Source organism: Balaenoptera borealis, assembly GCF_965194805.1.
Source record: "Balaenoptera borealis genome assembly, chromosome: 11".
Lineage (NCBI taxonomy): Eukaryota > Metazoa > Chordata > Mammalia > Artiodactyla > Balaenopteridae > Balaenoptera > Balaenoptera borealis.
In genome coordinates this window covers 51,205,194-51,225,163 of record NC_138868.1, presented here as the reverse complement: position 1 = coordinate 51,225,163, position 19,970 = coordinate 51,205,194, and the positions used below count along the sequence as shown (strand labels likewise).

Below are 19,970 nucleotides of genomic sequence, written 5' to 3'. Positions count from 1 at the left end.
CATCCCAGCTACTCCCTCCAAGTCAACAAACTTGAGCCTCTGTGGGCGGGACACGGAGCCAGGAGCGCCCTAGACCGGGATCACTCCGACAACCCCCGGCCCCTTCCCCTCCCACAAGGGGCGGTAGGGCCCCTGGGCCTCCCGGAAAGGGGGCGGGGTCCTTAGGAGGGTCTGGCCTGCCCCTCCCCAAGAAAAGACCTAGCCGGTGGCTGCGTCTCCTGGGAGTCCGCTTCCTGCCCCGCCCCTCCGCCCCCTGGATCCTTAAAGGCGCAGGCCTCCAGCCTGGCTCCCATTGCTGCCAACTCTTAGGCCGCTGTCGGTGCATCCCCTTTAACCTGCGAGAGAACTTTCACTTTGTTAAATTGAACCTGTGTCTGGGTCAGTTCCAACGAACTCCTTTCCCTGTTTCAAATACGCATTGACTTCACCCAGCTGGAGCAAAGCCTGGGACGTGGAGCGGGGTCCGTGGGGCCTTCCAGACTAGATAAATGTAATGACTGAGACTCACCCACACGGTAAACAGCGTCTCAAGACCCCTCCAGCAACCCAATAACTCGTCCTCCAATCTGTGGCCAACTTCCCCTATCAGTCACCTCTTGGTATGAGGCGGCGGGAGAGACCTGGACTACGAGTCTTCACTCCTGGGTTCTCGTCCTAGCTTGATGACACCTCCTGCCTGGCGTTCTCACACAGGTACCTGCGCCTCTCTGAGGATAACTGCGGTTGGGATGTGGAGACAAAGGCTTCCCCAGGGGGAAAGGGGACGCGGGAGACGCTGAGATATAAACTCAGGCCCAATTCCTGGCGGCTGTGCAACGACAGAGCAATCCTCTAGGAGAGGCATATCTACCAACCCTGGAGGGGACAAAGGTGCCGGAGAAGTTCCTGCCCCTGGGTAAGCCCCTAAGGGTTTCCACCGCTTTTCCAGCCACGCTTCCAGGACACAGCAGGGCTGAACCAGTGCAAGGCTCCGGAGTATTTCCTCCCCAGGAACCTCACAGATGCCCTCCCCAATCTGCTCTCTTCCTCCTCTGAGGCTCCCAAGCCCCAACTCTGCCCCTTCAATCCACATGGGGTGAATTTATTTTGACACCACACCCGCTGCACCCCCTGCGCTGGGAATCCAGAGCCTTCCCTGGCTCCCATCCCCAGCTTTTCCAGAGCAGCAGAGCTGAGCACAGAGCCAGGCAGACAAGACTGGGGGAAAAGAAGGGTATTTGGGGCCCAGTATAAATAATGAAGTTCTGGAATTGGCGCTCTCATTTGGGGCTACAAGGGCAACAGGATCCCTGAGGACTATTAATGTGCAGGCACTAGGCACACATGGTTTTTAGGCAACATTTAACAACCATGAGAGAAGGAAGGATTATTATCTTCATTTTATTGAGGAGGTATGGTTTAGAGCAGTCAAGCAACTGCTTCACTTTCACATAGGAGCAGAGCTGGGATTCAAACCCATGTCTCATTTCTCTAGTCTGAAGGAATCCAAAAACTATGGAATCTGCCCTCTACTACCCACAAACTTACAACCGAAATAATTCATCAGACACGGATGTGTTGGTCTATTTATTAGAACTGGCTGTCAGATAAATCACAGGCCCCACCATGGAGCAGGACCTAGATGACAGAGGAATGGGTAATGGATGGAAGCATGCTTACGGCTTCCTCATTTGTGGGAGCTGAGCTGAGCCCAGCCTGGTCATCAAACCTGGGGACTGTCTGGGGATGGCTGGACTCAGTCATGGAGCCAGAGTGGCAAAATCAGGGCCAGGCAGAGCAGGAGAGGTCTAATCCCCTGGGGCATGGCCCCAGCACTCATGGCCAAGGCATAGAACCTCGCCACCTCCTCGTTGGGATTGCCCTGGGCGGGGTCGAACCACATCTGGATGCAGCGGCCACTGCCCCGGCTGTAGTTGCTGAGCTTGTAGGAGTGACTCCAGAGGCCCTCACACAGGGCTGCCGGCGTGGGGAAGTAGAACTCAAATGTGCCACAGGTGGTCCCAGTTGGACACTTGTTAGATCCTGCAGGGGGAGAGAGGGTAGGCACAGACATTCAGCCCCTGGGCCCAAAGCTCATTCATTTCTGGCCCCCCTTAGAAATCCTTGCCCAACCCCAAATCCTCAAGCCCCCTTTCTCCATTCTCCACCTCCATCTCCCCACCCTCAGGCCCTCACCTGAGGTCCAGTTCCAGCCCTTATGCCAGTTGGTCTTGCAGGTGTAGGAGGTGCGGCAGTCTTCCCACCAGCTCTGACAGTCCTCTTTGCACAGGGGCACGTTCAGGAACCGTTCTTTGCGCCAGCTCTGGTTCACCTGGGGGGAGCGGGGGGGAGGGAGGGCTCCAGTCAGCCTGAGATGTTGATAGGAACAGCCTTGACTGAGTTGGGCGACAGCCTGCTGGGGTGAGGTGAGGGAGACACCAATACCTCCTGGATCCAGGGCCCCAGATTGGGTGAGCACTCGTACAAACAGTTGTCCTGAATGAAGTGGCGCTTGCAGGCGGGCTCCATTTTGCCACAGTGATCCCAGTTAAAGTTATACAGGGAGGAGGTGTCCCTGTGCAGCTCCTGGCTGACTTTGGCAGAGCAGCAGGCATTCTTCTTCCAGGGGATGCACTGCAGGGGGGAAGACATGAGACTAACTGCCTCCCAGACCACAAGCTCTGCCACCTCCAGCCTCTTCCCATTTGGCTCTTGCTCTCCTGCCCCAGGTAGGTTGTCCTAGGAACGCTCACTGTTAGGACCTCTCTGTCCTTGGCCTCCAGAAACTCCGGTCTTGGGAGAGACTCAGTTACAACAGTGTGATGGGGAGGTGGGGATGGTGAGAGCCTGGGAGAAACCCTGTCTTGGGGAGACAATAGCTATCATTTATACAGCGCTTGATACTTTATACAAAGTATTTTATTTTTTCAGTAAAAAATAATTACTGAGTACTTGTTTTATGCCAGTTACTGTTCTAGATGCTGGGAATACAGAAGAGAACAAAACAGACAGAAATATGTGTTCTGGTGAGGGGAGACAGTAAGAACTAAAAGAGAAAAAAAATATATCAGGATCTGATCAGTTATATGGAGGAAATTACAGCAGGGAATGGAAATATGGAGTATGGGATGACTGTTGAAATTTTAAATGGGGTGGTTGTGAACAGCCTCACTGGAAGGTGGCATTTTGAGCAAAGGAGGAAAGGGGATACGCTCTGCAGTAATATACGCTGAAGTCTCTCACCCTTTAAACCCCTGGAGTTGCCCACCTCAGTCCTACCCCTACCCCACTACAAGGGCAAGTCCTGTCCCATTCCTCTGTGTGTCCGTGTGCTTCTCTGGGCCTCAGTTTCCTCATTTGTGTCATGTGGAAGAGAACATCATCTACCCACATTACAGGGCCCCTGGGAATATGAAATCACACACAGAAAACACGTGACACCTGGTAGGTGCTCAGTAAATGATCATTTCGCCTTATTGCCGACACGGTATCCCATCCTGAGCAGGCCACCCCTACAATCACGCCAGCCACTCCCCCGCATCCTACCTTCATCTTCTCCCACAGTGATAACTCAGGATGTGTGTGTGTGGTGAAGGGGCTGACCCCGCGACCCCTCCCTCACCACCCTGACTTCCTCTTCCTTGTCTGAACAAGCCCCCTCCCCACCCAGAGCCCACTCCATCCTCACCTGGTCATGTAGCTTGTCCTCAGGGCCTGGCTTTGTCTTGTGGTGCTTGGCATCCATGCAGACATTGAACAGGTCTGTCCTGGCCCGGGCACTGCACTTGTAGGCCATCCAGGCCAGAAACAGCAGAAGGGGTGTCAATTTCCAGGGCATGTCTTTCTTTTTCTGCAGAGGCAGCTGTGGTTAGGGAGACCACAGCCTGAGGGGAGAGAGTCCCATGCAGGGTGCCCCCTTCACCTCCTGCCTCAGTCTCCCCAGCTCCACACTGAAGGATGGGGTCAGACCCTGTTCCATCAGTGTTGGGGTCCTGAGGCTCCTTGAGAGTGAAGTAGAGAAGATCGGCAAAAGGGGCGGCTCCCTCACCTCAGGCTTGAAGGGCTCAGAAGATCTGGGATTAGAGGGTGAGCCCTGGGGGAGTCTTCCCAAGGTGGAGGAGATGCCTTGTGCTCTCACCTTCTCTCTGGACTTGATCTAAGAAAAGTAACTAAATAATTCAGGTCCATGCTCTGCTCTCCTGAAAGGGGCCAGGGGCACACAGTGCCCTCATCCTGTGTCCAGCAAGTGCTCTGCCTTTACACCCTGGATCACCTGGGTTCCCATGCCGGGTTAGAAACCCTGTTAGCCCTGGGGTGGCAGCGACCCAGCTCTGCTGAGTTCTCCAGATCAGCACAAGGATCAAGTGAGGTAACACGCAGGATGGTGTTTGGTTAAATGATACAGAAGTGACATATAAGCAGTATCATATGATACTTGTCTTTCTCTGTCTGGTTTACTTCACTTAGTATGATAATCTCTAGGTCCATCCATGTTGTTGCAAATGGCATCATTTCATTCTTTTTTATGGCTGAGTAATATTCCATCGTATATATGTACCACATCTTCTTTATCCACTCAGTCTGTTGATGGACATTTAGGTTGCTACTGGCACTCTACTTTTTTTTTCCTTTTCTTTTTTTTTTTAATTTATTTTTGGCTGCATTAGGTCTTCGTTGCTGCACGAGGGCTTTCTTTAGTTGTGTCTAGTGGGGGCTACTCTGCGTTGCAGTGTGCAGGCTTCTCATTGCGATGGCTTCTTGTTGCGGAGCACAGGCTCTAGGTGCACAGGCTTCAGTAGTTGTAGCCTGCGGGCTCAGTAGTTGTGGCACGTGGGCTCTAGAGCACAGGCTCAGTAGTTGTGGCGCACAGGCTTAGTTTCTCTGCAGCATGTGGGATCTTCCCAGACCAGCTCGAACCCATGTCGCCTGCCTTGGCAGGCAGATTCTTAACCACTGCACCACCAGGGAAGCCCCTGGGGTGGTTGTTTTTAAACAGCTTTGCTTTCTCAGACTTTTTCCTTCCCTATTCTCTGAGAGCCATTTCCTCCTCTCTACCCCCGACATCGTGACTCTGGCCTCCTCAGCTCTTTCTGGACAGATGCACCAGATCCCTGCCTTATCCCTCAAAACACAAATGCAGGACCCTAGGACCTGAGGGACAACATCAAAGTCCCTCACATTGGAGCTGCTAACCAGACAAGCACTTAGAGTCGTGGGAGACCCCCAGCAAAAGTGACGGCCCACTACTCTGTCCATGACTGCCTCTCACCTTTCACCCCACCCATGACAGATCTGTTCCTTTAGGCTCTGTCACGGAGGGACCTAAGAGTTGATAATAGAGACTTTCCTCTCCGTCCCCATCCCCCACGCAGTTGATCACCAAGCCCTGGCAAGGTCTCTCCGAAAACGTTTCTGGAATTCACTTCCCTTGGCTCTGTGTTTGGGGTAAGGTCTTCCCTCCTCCAGTTTCTTCCCCTTCAAGTCACCTTCCCCACAGGAGCCAGAGTGAACTTTCTAAAGAGAGATATGCCCCGCCCCTATGCGCCAACCTGCCAAGTCTCCCCAGTGTCCTGTCACCATCCCCTCCTTAGGGCAACTTGCCTGAGCCTCCTTTGCTGCTGGGCGCACACACAACTCTGTCTGGATTGGCCTGTCTTCAGGCTGGCAGCAGCTGCAAGCCGCGGCACTGCCCTCTGTGTTCTCTGTCCTCAGCGCCGGATAGACTGACTAGGAGCTTTGCTAAGCATAGATACAATTTCCTCTTTCAGCTCTCCTCCTGCTCTGCCTTCTCTTCGGATCCCACCCTCTTCAAGATTACTTTAGTCTGTCAAATGATCCATTCCTGTTTTCATTCATCTCTTTATTTGTTAATTTATTCATTCCAGGGTCCACACATTCAACATGCATCAAAATCTAGATGATTGCTCATCTCCAAGAGGGATCTGAATTTTTGACCCCAAGCGGTTGTTAGGATAAAGCTAACTTGAGGGGAATGGGACCTAGTGAGAAAGAACCCAGGCTTTGGGGCCAGGTCATGGGACCCAGTGATAGCTCCATCCCTCCCACAACTGTGGGAAATATCACTGAATCTTTCTCAGCTTCAGTGTGCTCACAAGAAAATTGTTGAGAATTATATGTAGAAAAGCCTGACATTGAGTAGGCTTTAAAATTTTTTTTATTTAACTATAGTTGATTTATAATATTGTGTTAGCTTCAGGTGTACAGCTTCAGATTCTTTTCCATTATAGGTTATTACAAGATATTGAATATAGTTCCCTATGCTATACAGTAAATCCTTGTTCATCTATTTTATATATAGTGGTGTGTGTCTGTTAATCCCATACTCCTAATTTATCCTTCTCCCTCCCCTTTCCCGTTTGGTAACCATAAGTTTGTTTTCTATGTGTGTGATTCTGTTTCTATTTTGTAAATAAGTTGATTTGTATTATTATTATTATTTTTTGGCCACACCACACGGCAATGTATTATTTTTTTAGATTCCACATGTAAGTGATATCATATAATATTTGTCTTTTTCTGCCTGACTTATTTCACTTAGTATCATAATCTGTACATCCATTCATATGCTGCAAATGGCAATATTTCATTCATTTTTATGGCTGAGTAATATTCCATTGTGTGTATATACCACATTTTATCCATTCATCCATCCATGGACATTTGAGCTGCTTCCCCCTTTTGACTACTGTGAAGAATGCTACTATGAACACATCTTCTTTATCCATTCATCTATTGGTGGACATTTAGGTTGCTTGAGTAGGCTTAAATGGCAGCTATCAGATTAATTTATGAGCAGCCAGATGGACACAGGTACAAGATGAGGTACAGAAGTCCAGGGTCACAGAGAAAAATTGTCTCAAATCTGATAAATGAAAATACCTCACCATCTACTATTTTTGTAAATATAATTAAACAATTTTTTAGCCTTTTAAAAAATTGTGGTAAAATACAGACTATATACAATTTACTGCCTTAACCATTTTAAGTATACAATTCAGTAGTGTTAAGTATATTCATATTGTTGTGCAACAAATCTGTAGGACATTTTCATCCTGTAAAACTGAAACTCTATTTCCATTAGTCTGCAGCTCCCCATTTCCTCCTCTCCCCAGTCCTCGGTAACCACCATTCAACCTCTGTCTCTAAGAATTTGACTCCTCTAGATATCTCATATAATTGGGGTCATACATTATTTGTCCTTTTGTGACTGGCTTATTTCACTTAGCATAATGTCCTCAAGGTTCATCCATGTGTCAGAATTTCATTCCTTTTTATAGCTGAATAATATTCCATTGTGTGTATATACCACATTTTATCCATTCATCCATCCATGGACACTTGAGCTGCTTTTACCTCTGACTATTGTGAAGAATGCTACTATGAACACAGGTGTACAACTATCTCTTTGGGACCCTGCTTTCAATTCTTTTGGATATATAACCAGAAGTGGAATAGCTGGATCATACGGTAATTCTGTTTTTAATTTTTGAGGAACTGTCATACTGTTTTCCAAAATGGTTGCACAATTTAACATTTCTACCAGCAGTGTACAAGGATTTCAATTTCTCCACATCCTGGCCACACTTGTTATTTTCTGTTGGTTTGTTTGTTTCTAATAGTAGCCATCCTAGTGGGTATGAGGTGGTATGTCACTGTGGTTTTGATTTGCATTTCTCTAATGATTAGTAATGTTGAGCCTTTTTTCATATGCTTGTTGGTCATTTGTATATCTTCTTTGGAGAAATGTTTATTCATGTTATTTGCCCATTTTTAATCAGGTTATTTTGTTATTGTTGAATTATAGGAGTTCTTTATATATTCTGGATTAACCCCTTATCAGATATATGATTTACAAATATTTTCTCCCATTCTGTATGTTGCCTTTCATTCTATTAATTGTCTTTTGCTGCACAGAAGTTTTAAATTTTGATGTAGTCCAATTTGTCTTTTTTCTCCTTTTGTTACCTGTGCTTTTGCTATCATATCCAAGAAATCACTGTCTAATGTAATGTTATGAAGTTCTTCCCCTACGTTTTCTTACAGTTTTATAGTTTTAGCTCTTATGGTTAGGGCTTTGATCCATTTTGAGTTAGTTTTTGTGTGTGGTGTAAAATAGAGTCCAACTTAATTTTTTTGCATGTGACTATTCAGTTGTGTCCGTGCACCACATTTTGAAAAGATTATTCTTTCCCCTCTTGCATTGTCTTAGCATTGTTGTCAAAAATCTGGACTCTTCAGCTCTATCCTGCTACTGCACTGTCTTATAGTTTTGTAGTAAGTTTTAAAATCAGGAAGTGTGAGTCCTCTAATTTTGTTCTTTTTCAAGATTGTTTTGGCTATTGTAGTTCTCTTTCATGTCCATATGGATTTTAGGATCAGGTTGTCAGTTACTCCAAAATAGCCAGCTGAGATTTTTTTTTTTTTTTAATTTATTTATTTATTAATTTATGGCTGTGTTGGGTCTTCGTTTCTGTGCTAGGGCTTTCTCCAGTTGCGGCGAACGAGGGCCACTCTTCATCGCGGTGCGCGGGCCTCTCACTGTCGTGGCCTCTCTTGTTGCGGAGCACACGCTCCAGATGCGCAGGCTCAGTAGTTGTGGCTCACGGGCCCAGTTTCTCCGCGGCATGTGGGATCTTCCCAGACCAGGGCTCGAACCCGTGTCCCCTGCATCGACAGGCAGATTCTCAACCACCACGCCACCAGGGAAGCCCCCAGCTGAGATTTTGATAAGAATTGAGTTCAATCTGTAGACCAATTTGGGGAGTATTGTCCTCATAACAATATTAAGTCTTCTCATTGATGAACATGGAATTTCTTTCCATTTATTTAGGTTTTACGTTTCTTTCAACAATGTTTTGTAATTTTCAGTGTACAAGTTTTTTTGTTGTTGTTGTTTTTTAATTTGGCCTCGCCATGTGGCATGTGAGATCTTATTTCCCTGGCCAGGGATTGAACCCACGCACCTTGCAGTGGAAGCACGGAGTCTTAACCACTGGACTGCCAGGGAAGTCCCCTGTACAAGTCTTTTACTTTGTTTGTTAAATTTTTTCCTGTGTATTTGATTCTTTTTCAAGCTATTGTGAATGGAACTGTATTCTTAAATTTATTTTTGTGTTGTTCATTGCTAGTGTATAGAAATACAAACGATTTTTGCATATTGATCTGGTATCCTACAAAGTTGCTGAACTCACTTGTTAGAATCATGTGTTTGAGGATTCCTTAGGATTTTCTATATAGAATGTCACATCATTTGTGAATAGAAATAGTTTTACTTCTTGCTTTCCAATTTGTATGGGTCTTATTTCTTTTTCTTCACTAATAGCCCTAGCTACAACTTTATTATACAGCATTGAGTAGACATGATGAGAGTGGATATACCTGTCTTATTGCTGATCTTAGGGGTAAGGCCTTTTGGCGTAGAACAGGATGTTAGCTGTGGGTTTTTCATAGATGTCCTTTATCACATTGGGGAAAATCCCTTCTATTCCTTGTTTGTTCAGTGCTTTATTTTGTTGTTGTTTTTTTGTTTTGTTTTGTTTTTTCCAGCATACTTTGTTTTTTTAACGAAAGGATTTTGGATTTTGTCAAATGATATTCCTGCATCCATTGAGATGATCATGTGGTTTTGTATTTTATTCTAGTAATATGGTGTATTAAATTAATTAATTCTGAGATGTTAAACCAACTTGCTTTCTTTAGATTCCCCCAGTTGGTAATGGTGTATAATCCTTTTTATATGCTGCTGGGTTCAGTTTGATGTTTTGTTGAGAAGATTTACGTCTTTATTCATAAAAGATGTTGATCTGTAGTTTTCTTTTCTTGTCATGACTTTGTCTGATTTTATATCAGGGTAACACTGGTCTCATAAAATGAGTTGGGGAGTGTTCTCTCCCCTTCTTTGTTGAAAGAATTTGTGAAGGATTGATATTAATTATTCTTTAAACATTTGGTAGAATGCATCACTGAGGCCATCTGGGCCTGAGCTTTTCTTTGAGGAAGTTTTAAAATTACTAATTCAGGGACTTCCCTGGTGATACAGCGGTTAAGACTCTGCGCTTCCACTGCAGGGGGCATGGGTTCTGGCTGGGGGAACTAAGATCCCGCATGCCTCGGCGCGGCCAAAATAAATAGATAAATAAAGAAAGAAAATTTAAAAAATACTAATTCAGTCTCTTTACCTGTTATAGGTATACTTAAATGTTTTACTTATTCTGGTGTCATCTTTGGTAGTTTGTGTTTTTCTAGGAATTTGTCTATTTCATTTATGTTATATAATTTATTGACTTACAGTTGTTCATAGTATTCTCTTACAATACTTTTTATTTCTATAAGGATAATAGTGATGTCCCCTCTCTTACTCATGATTTTAATAATTTGATTCTTCTCTCTTCTTTTCTTAAAATCAATGTAGCTAAGGACTTATCAGTTTTGTTTATCTTTTCATAAAACCAACTTTTGGTTTTCTTCATTTTCTCTATTGTTTTTCTATCCTCTGTTCCATTTATTTTTGCTTTACTCATTATTTCTTTCCTTCTGCTGGCTTTGGGTTTATTTTGTTCTTTGTCTATTTTATTTTTTTAAGGTAATAAGTTAATTATTGATTTAAAATCTTTCTTCTTTTTTAATATAGGCATTTATAGCTCTAAATTTCCCTCTAAGCACTGCTTTAGCTGCATCCAATACGTTTTTTTTATAAATTTATTTATTTATTCATTTTATTTAATTTTTTTTGCTGCATTGTGTCTTTGCTTGCACGCAGGTTTTCTCTAGTTGCTGAGAGCGGGGGCTACTCTTTGTTGTGGTGCGTGGGCCTCTCATTGTGCTGGCTTCTCTTGTTGCAGAGCACAGGCTCTAGGTGCGTGGGCTTCAGTAGTTGTGGCAGACGGGCTTCAGTAGTTGGGGCTCGCGGGCTCTAGAGCGCAGGCTCAGTAGTTGTGGCACACAGGCTTAGTTGCTCTGTGGCATGTGGGATCTTCCTGGACCAGGGCTTGAACCCATGTCCCCTGCATTGGCAGGTGGATTCTTAACCACTGCGCCATCAGGGAAGCCCCCAATAGGTTTTGATATTTTTCATTTTCATTTCATTCATCTTAAAGTTTTTTCTAATATCTCTTGTGATTTATTCTTTTACTCATTGATAATTTAGGAGTGTATTATTTAACTTACACATATTTGTGAATTTCCTAAATCTTCCTCTTTTTGGATTTCCAGTTTCATTTCATTGGGTTCAGAGAACATACTTTGTATTATTTCAACTCTTTTAAATGTATTGGTGCTTTTTTAAATGGCCAAACATATGATGTTCCATATGCACTTCAGAAGAATATATATTATTCTGTTGTTTGTTGATGTGTTCTACAGATATCTGCTAGGTCTAGCTGGTTTATATTGTTGTGTAAGTCTTCTGTTTCCCTGTTGATCTTCTGCCGAGTTATTCTGTTCATTTTTGGTAGGGGGTATTGAAATCTCCAACTGTTATTATTGAATTCTGTAGTTCTGTGCTCAATTCTGTCAGTTTTTTACTTCATGTATTTTGGAACTCTATATTTATGTTTATAATTGTTATGTGTTCCTGATGGATTGACCCTTTTAACATTATAAAATGCCTTTCTTTGCCTCTTAACAATTTTTGTCTTAAATTCTATTTGTCTGACATCATTTTAACCATCCCAGATATCTTTTGGTTATTTTTTGCATGATGTATCTTTTTCCATCCTTTAATTTCAACTTTTCGTCTATGAATCTACAGTGTGAGTCATGTAGCCAGCATATGGTAGGATAATGATTTTTTATCTGCTAATCTCTGCACTTTTATTGGAGTATTTAATCCATTTATATAAAATGTAATTTCTAATGATATGTTTTACATCTTTAATTTTATTTGCTTTATATATGTTGTTTGTCTTTTTTGTTCCTCTGTTTCTCCATTACTGCTGTCTTTGTGTTTAATTCATATTTTGTAGTGTACCATTTTAATGCCTTTGTTGTTTCTTTTACTATAATTTTTGAGTTTTTTCTTAGTAGTTGCTCTGAGATTACAACTAACATCATAATTTATAACAATCTAGTTGATGTTAATACCGAGTTTCAATAGTATTCAAAACTTTGCTCCAATATAGCTTTATTCCCTCCCCCACTCCTTTGTACTATTATTGTCATACAAATTATAATTTTACACATTATGAACATATCAACAGACTTTTAATAATTATTATTTTACACAGCTGTCTTTTTCCATTAGATAGGATAAGTGTTACAACATAAATACATTTATACCATATTTTATATTTCTTTGTATATTAACTTTTACTTATGCTCTTGATTTCTTCATGGGGATTCATGTACTCTCTGGTGTCCTTTCATTTCAGCTTGAAGAACAACCTTTAGTATTTCTTGTAAAGAAAGTCTGCTAGCAAGAAATTCTCTCAGTTTTGGTTTATTTGGGTATGTCTTAATTTCACCTTCCTTTTTTTTAATATATATTTATTTATTTATTTATTTGGTTGCACTGGGTCTTAGTTGCAGCACGTGGGCTCCTTAATTGCAGCACACGGGCTCCTTAGTTGTGGCATGTGAACTCTTAGTTGTGGCATGCATGTGGGATCTAGTTCCCTGAGAAGGGATTGAACCCGGGCCCCCTGCATTGGGAGCGTGGAGTCTTAACCACTGTGCCACCAGGGAAAGTCCCCCTCCTTCATTTTTATTTTTTTTTAATTTTATTTTTTTTTTAATTTTTGGCTGCGTTGGTCTTCGTTGCTGTGTGCGGGCTTTCTCTGGTTGCGGTGAGTGGGGGCTACTCTTTGTTTCAGTGTGCAGGCTTCTCATTACGGTGGCTTCTCTTGTTGTGGAGCATGGGCTCTAGGTGCGCGGGCTTCAGTAGTTGTGGCACGTGGGCTCAGTAGTAGTGGCTCGCGGGCTCTAGAGCGTAGGCTCAGTAGTTGTGGCGCACGGGCTTAGTTGCTCTGCGGCATGTGGGATCTTCCCAGACCAGGGCTTGAACCCTTGTCCCCTGCATTGGCAGGCGGATTCTTAACCACTGTGCCACCAGGGAAGCCCTCTCCTTCATTTTTGAAGGATAGATTTTCTGGTTATAGAATTCTTTTTTTTTTCTTTTTCTTTTTTTTTTTTGGCTGAACCATGCAGCTTGCAGGGTTTTAGTTCCCTGACCATGGATTAAACCCATGCCCTTGGCAGTGAAAGCAGGGAGTCCTAACCACTGGACCGCCAGGGAATTCCCCTTGGTTATAGAATTCTTGATTGAGCTTTTTCATTTCAGCACTTTGAATATATCATCCCACTGCCTCCTGGCCTTCATAGTTTCTGATGAGACATTAGCAGTTACTCTTATTGAGGGTACTTTGTACATGATAAGTTGTTTTTCTATTGCTGCTTGTAAGATTCTCTGTCTTCCAGTAGTTTGACTCTGATGTGTTTAAGTGTGAATTTCTTTGAGTTTATATTATCTTGACGTCATTGAGCTTCTTAGATGTGTAGATTAATGTTTTTTATAAAATTTGAGATTAGGCCATGATTTCTCCAATACTATAATATTTATGTCTTTCCCCCCCTCTTATAGAACTCCCATTGTGCATATTTTGGTATGCATGATGGTTATCACCACAAGTCCCTGAGGCTGTGTTCATTTTTCCTTCTTTTTTTTTTTAATTTTTATTTATTTATTTTTGGCTGTGTTGGGTCTTCGTTTCTGTGCGAGGGCTTTCTCCCGTTGTGGAGAGCGGAGGCCACTCTTCATCGCAGTGCGCGGGCCTCTCACTGTCATGGCCTCTCTTGTTGAGGAGCACAGGCTCAGTAGTTGTGGCTCACGGGCTTAGTTGCTCCGCGGCATGTGGGATCTTCCCAGACCAGGGCTCGAACCCGTGTCCCCTGCATTGGCAGGCAGATTCTTAACCACTGCGCCACCAGGGAAGCCCTCTTTTTTTTTTTTGTTCTTAAGAATGGACAATTTCTGTTTTCCATCTGCACATTTATAGATTCTTCAAACCTGAAGCCACTTCAAACCTGCTGCTGAGCACCTCTAATAAAAAAAACTTTTATTCAGGCTTTCTTTTTTTAGAGCAGCTTAAGGTTCACAATGAAATTGAGCGGAAGGTACAGAAATTTCCTATATATCCCCTGCCCCCCCCACACGTACATAGCTTCCTCCATTATAACATCCCCAATGAGAGTGGTACATTGTTACAACTGATGAACCTGCATTGACACATCTTAATCAGCCAAAGTCCATAATTTACATTAGGGTTCACTCTTGGTGTTGTACATGCAGTGAATTTGGACAAATGCATAATTGTATCCATCATTATAATATACAGAGTATTTTCACTGCACTAAAAATCCTCTGTGCTCTGCCTACACCCCTGTCCCCACAATCCCAGCAACCACTGATCCTTTTGCTATCTCTATACTTTTGCCTTTTCCAAATGTCATATAGTTAGAAACATACAGTATGTAGCTTTTTCATATTGGCTTCTTCCACTTAGTAATATATATTTACGGTTCCTCCATGTCTTTTTTATAAAATATTTATTTATTTAATTTATTTATTTTCTTTATTTTTTTGGCTGCGTCCCGTCTTAGTTGCGGCACGCGGGCTCTTCGTCGTAGCACATGGGCTTCTTTCTAGTTGTGGCATGCAGGTTTTTTTTCTCTAGTTGTGGTGCGCAGGCTCCAGGACACGTGGGCTCTGTAGTTTGCGGCATGCAGACTCTCTCATCGAGGCGCTCGAGCTCAGTAGTTGTGGCGCACCAGCTTAGTTGCCCCACGGCATGTGGGATCTTAGTTCCCCGACCGGGGATTGAACCCGCGTCCCCTGCATTGGAAGGTGGATTCTTAACCACTGGACCACCAGGGTAGTCCCCAGTTCCCCCATGTCTTTTCATGGCTTGATAGTTCATTTCTTTTTAGTGTTGAATAATATTCCATTATCTGGGTGTACCACAGTTTTATTTACCCACTCACCTATTGAAGGACATCTTGGTTGCTTCCAAGGTTTAGCAATTATGAATAAAGCTGCTATAGACATTAAAGTGCAGGTTTTAGTGTAGAAATAACTTTTCAACTCCTTTGGGTAAATACTAAGGAGCATGAGTGCTGGATCATGTGGTAAGAGTATGTTTAGTTTTTTAAGAAACCATCAAACTGTCTTCCAAAGTGGCTATACTACTGTGCATTCCCACCAGCAATGAATGAAAGTTCCTTTTGCGCCACATCCTCACCAGTATTTGGTGTTGTCAGTGTTCCAGATTCTGGCCATTCTAATAGGTGTGTAATGGTATCATGTTGTGTTGTTGCTGTTGTTTTTAAATAAATTTATTTATTTATTTATTTATTTATTTTTGGCTGCAGTGGGTCTTCGTTGCTGTGCGCGGGCTTTCTCTAGTTGAGGCGAGCAGGGGCTACTCTTTGTTGCGGTACGCGGGCTTCTCATTGCCGTGGCTTCTCTTGTTGTGGAGCATGGGCTCTAGGCGTGTCGGCTTCTGTAGTAGTGGTGCACGGGCCCAGCCGCTCCACGGCATGTGGGATCCTCCCGGACCAGGGCTCAAACCCGTGTCCCCTGCATCGGCAGGCGGATTCCCAACCACTGCGCCACCAGGGAAGCCCCAGATATATCTTTTGCAAATATGTTCTCCCAGTCTGTAGCTTGTCCTTTCACCTTTCACTCTCTTGACAATGCCTTTTTTTTTTTTTTTTTTTTTTTTGACATGCTGCACGGCTTGTAGTATCTTAGTTCCTCGACTAGGGATCAAACTCAGGCCCCGGCAGTGAAAGCACTGAGTCCTAACCACTGGACCTCCAGGGAATTTGTCTTTAATAGCGCAAAAATTTTTAATTTTGATTAAATCTAGCTTATCAGTTCTTTCTTTAATGATCATGCCTTTGGATCATCACCTAACCCAGAGCTGAGGGATTGGAGCCTTCTCAGGTATTTGCTGGACATATTCACAGTTCTGCAAATGCACATGAATTCAAGATCCCCAGGTAGATGTCAGAGCTTTTCAAAGCTCCCTTTTGGCATCTCATTCCCTGATGTTCCTTTTAAGTTTTTTTTCCTGCCTCTTGTTTGCCACAACTGGTAGGAAGCTGGGATGTAAAATAATTTGCTGCTGATTATTTAGACAAACACCTAGGCATTGGGTTTCTCACTGGGTGGGCTCTGAGTCAGAGAAGCCCTGTGAATGGGGCTCTTAACAGAGCTTCCAGATAGATCAAGTAGTGACAGTTCTCTAGGGATAGGGCTTTTTCGGGAGATCCACACCCACTCTGCCCCCTCTAGTGGCTGCTAGGCCACTAGTTTTCATAGCTTCTGTAGTTGTGAAGCTGTTGATTTTGGAGACTACTGTGGAGTTGGGGAGAGGAGAATGGGTACCACAAAGCTCACTGTTTCTACTGATATTCAGCCATTTTTCTTGAATAAATTCTCCTTAGGTTTTTGAAAGCTTTAATTTCCAGAGTTCTGGAAAAGTTGATTTTGACAAGTTTTGCCAGTGTTATTGCTTTTATGGAGGAGTGGATTTTCATATGTCCTTATTCTGTCATTCCAGAAGTGCTTCTTCAGATTACTTCTATTTTAAGAAGCATAAAGCTTTAAATAATATTGGTCACTTGTAAGTAAAATGGTCTTTGAGTATACAGTCTACTGTTAACATGAATAAATAAAAGTTATTTTTTGTTTCCTGTGTGTTTTGCCCTCATAGCAAAGTTTAGGTCCTTATCAACCTGAATTTGAACTTTCACTTCTCAAAAAGCATGTTAATTTTTTGGACTTTGTGCTGACTTGCATCATGCTCTTGGGTCATGATATAACATGAAACAATAGGATCCCTCATTCCTAGAGAAGTTAAAATTCTTGGTGACAAGGTTGTTATAAAATATAGTTTTCTTATTAATAACACAGCCAAGACTGAGGCTATTTCCTGACAACACTTTTTTTTCTTTTTCTGTTTCCCTTCTCCAAGATCAGGTCCTAAATTCAGAATAATAAAACTATCAAGGCATATTTTACACCAAAATCATCTTGGCACTTCCCAGACAGCTGCTAGAATACATAAAATATTTGCTCCCTCACAGCATGGTACTCATAAGTAAAGAAGGAGGCAAGGAGGGATGCTAAAAATAGTTAGGTATAATTGGTATGCTCCGTGTTTTAAAAGTCAGCTTATCAGTATCATAAGAGCTGCCCTGTACGTCGTGTTCACATTGTGGAGAAAGATGTTAGAGCAAAGAGAAGAATTCGTCCTTTCTAGAGGATTTTTATACAAGGTAAAGGATTGTGTCTGTGAATGTTTAATGATTGCAGACTTTCCCACATGAGTAAAAGCACACCCATTTTAATAAGCAAGAGTCTGCATGACGACTGTCAACAAATCTATTTCCAGGATGATTTTATCCTTTATTTTAAAATAACCTTTTATTATTGGTAGTAATTTTCATGCACATCTTACAAAACAGACTGTAAGGCCCTCAAGATTTCTAAATGCATCCACTGTCCATATCACCCTTGGAGCTGAGGCAAATAGAGAGGACAAATGGAATTATAAAAAATAAGTTGGTTAAATTGATTGAGAAGACAAACTCTTCTTGTCCACCTCTCCCTCTCCAGGTTCTAATAATATGTTCTCCTCAAAACAGCTATCAACTGAGACCTCATGAAATATAGCACTTGACAGTAAGTTCATGCTCTGTTGTATTACACCCCAGTGAAAATTCTTCTCTCTTTTATTCTGGTATTAGAAATTAATAGATTGACTGATCTTCCGTTTGTGCTAACAAGGAGTTTCTCTTCTCTCCTTTTGTTTTCCTGAAGATCCTACCATAGTTGACTGACAGGAAAATAGACTCACGGATCTGACATCACCGCCATAAACTAACACTTGGATGATTCAAGCTGTCAGAGCCCTGGGACTTGAGACTTCCAGAAAAATTCCAGCCCAAAAGCAGAAGACTTCTATGGAGAAAGATGCTAAGCCACAAACAGGTAACAAGAAATAATTTTTAAAGAATTAGGGAAGTTGATGAAGGCAGTATGATTGTGGTTATTATGTTGGTATTTTTGGTAATGTGCTTCATGTTCTTTTTTTGATTAGTCATATGATGCAGCCCTTTTTGTTTCCCCTGGCTGTGGTCTCTAACCCTCAATTCAGTAGACCATACTTGTGCCAACCGCAATAAACACTCTCTCTAAAAAAAATTCTTGGCAGTGGGCCACTCTCCTAAGCATCCCTATTGGTATTGTTTACATCTACACCAAGAACTGACTCCCTCCTTGACTGCCACGTTGGTCCAACCAGTTTCTCAAAGTTCATGATGGAATAGAGTTTGGCTCAGATGATAGATTTTTATGGAGCCAGACGCTAAATCCCTTAGAATACATCCCCTCATGGGTACACTCCACAGAAATTCAGAAATATATAAAATTCCTTATATGCTACCATTGCAAGGGAGAGTATTGTATAGGCAATCACTCATTCATTCATTCATTCATTCATTTTACATGTCATAAAATTCACCCATTTAACGTTTACAGTGACTTTGTGGAGTGGTGCAACCTGATCATAAATGAGTTTTAGAACATTTTTATCCCCCCTTATGCCCATTTATAGTTACTCCCTATTCCCAAATCCAGCCTCAGGCAACCACTAGTGTACTTTCTGTCTCTATAAGTTTGCCTTTTCTGGAACTTTCATACAAATGGACTTTCACTTAGCATAATGTTTTTAAGGTTCACCCATGACATAGCATATGTCAGTAGTTCATTACTTTTTATTGCTGAATAGTATTCTGTTGTACGGATACGACACATTTTGTCTACTCACCAGTTGATGGACATTGAGCTTATTTTCAGTTTGGGGCTATTATGACTAATGCTGCTATGAACATTCACATGCAAGTCTTTGTATGGATATGTACTTTCATTTCTCTTGAGTAGATGCTTAGAAGTAGAATTGATGGGTTGTATGACAGTTTTGTGTTAACTTTTTGAGAAACTGCCACACTGTTTTCCAAAGGACAGTGCCGTTTTATATTCCCATCAGCAGTATAGGAGGGTTCCAGTTTCTCTATATCTTTGTGAACATTTGTTATTGCCTGTCTTATTATTGTAGCTATTCTAGTGGATACGAAATGGTATCTCATTTTGGTTTTAATTTGCGTTTTCCTAATGACTGATGATGTTGGGCATCTTTTCATGTACTTTCTTTGATGAGATATCTATTCATTTCTTTAGCCCATTAGTTAATTGGTTGTTTGTCTTATTAAGTTGTCGGTATTCTTTGTATATTATGGATACAAGTCCTTTATCAGATATGTGTTTTGCAGATATTTCCTCTTGGCTATTTCTTGTCTTTTATTTTCTTAATGATGTCTTTTGAAGTGCAGAAGTTTTGAATTTTGATGATGTCCAGTTTATCAGTTTTTTCAGTGATGGACTGTGTTTTTGGTCCAAAAAAGAAACAAATGATGGGTGGAAGCATTAATATAAGAAATCTTTGCCTAACACGGTCTGGAAGATGTTCTCCTGTTTTCTTCTAAAGTTTTTATTGTTTTATCTGTTACATTTAAGTTTATGATCCCTTCTGAGTTATTTTTGTTTGTTATGAGTTGAAGGTCTAAATTCATCTTTTTGTATGTGGATAATCAATTGTCCTAGCACATTTATTGAACCGATTATCCTTTATCCCAATGAATTGCCTTAGCACCTTTGTCAAAAATCGATCAACTATAAATATAAGGATTTATTTCTGGACTCTCAATTCTGTTTCATTAATCTATATGTCTATTCTTATGCCAGTACTGCTGCTCTAGGAAATCTTAATTTGGAAAATTATTAATACATCCTCAAGCTAATGACTCCTCAGAAGTTGAGGATGACAGTTACAGAAAGTGGGATTCTAACAAGTATTTTTAGAAACAGTTCAGAAACAGCAAAATAGGCCTTTGATAAGGTATATTGGATT

The 19,970-nt window shown here is 42.1% G+C and overlaps 2 protein-coding genes across 6 annotated transcripts in view; one reads left to right on the top strand and one right to left on the bottom strand.

The window, feature by feature from the left end:
* The first annotated feature begins 305 nt into the window (after positions 1–305).
* Positions 306–19,970, top strand: part of ANAPC15 (anaphase promoting complex subunit 15) — a 71,205-nt gene continuing 51,540 nt past the window's right edge. For 2 of the 5 annotated variants that reach the window (XM_082340413.1, XM_082340416.1), the window contains exons 1-2: positions 308–693; positions 17,822–17,992. In XM_082340413.1, coding sequence (XP_082196539.1) covers positions 17,975–17,992 — 18 coding nt within the window. In that variant the 5' untranslated portion in view covers positions 308–693; positions 17,822–17,974. Of the gene's footprint in view, positions 694–17,821; positions 17,993–19,970 lie in introns of all 5 variants that reach the window. The other 3 variants (XM_082340419.1, XM_082340415.1, XM_082340414.1) reach the window with 3 other exon arrangements.
* On the bottom strand, positions 1,554–8,408 carry LOC309605073 (folate receptor beta-like). The gene is made up of 5 exons (XM_082340396.1): positions 5,409–8,408; positions 3,668–3,831; positions 2,425–2,613; positions 2,176–2,311; positions 1,554–2,022 (listed from the first exon to the last, which is right to left on the bottom strand). Exons 2-5 carry the CDS (start codon positions 3,815–3,817, stop codon positions 1,736–1,738), a joined length of 762 nt encoding a protein of 253 aa, XP_082196522.1. The 5' UTR covers positions 3,818–3,831; positions 5,409–8,408; the 3' UTR covers positions 1,554–1,735.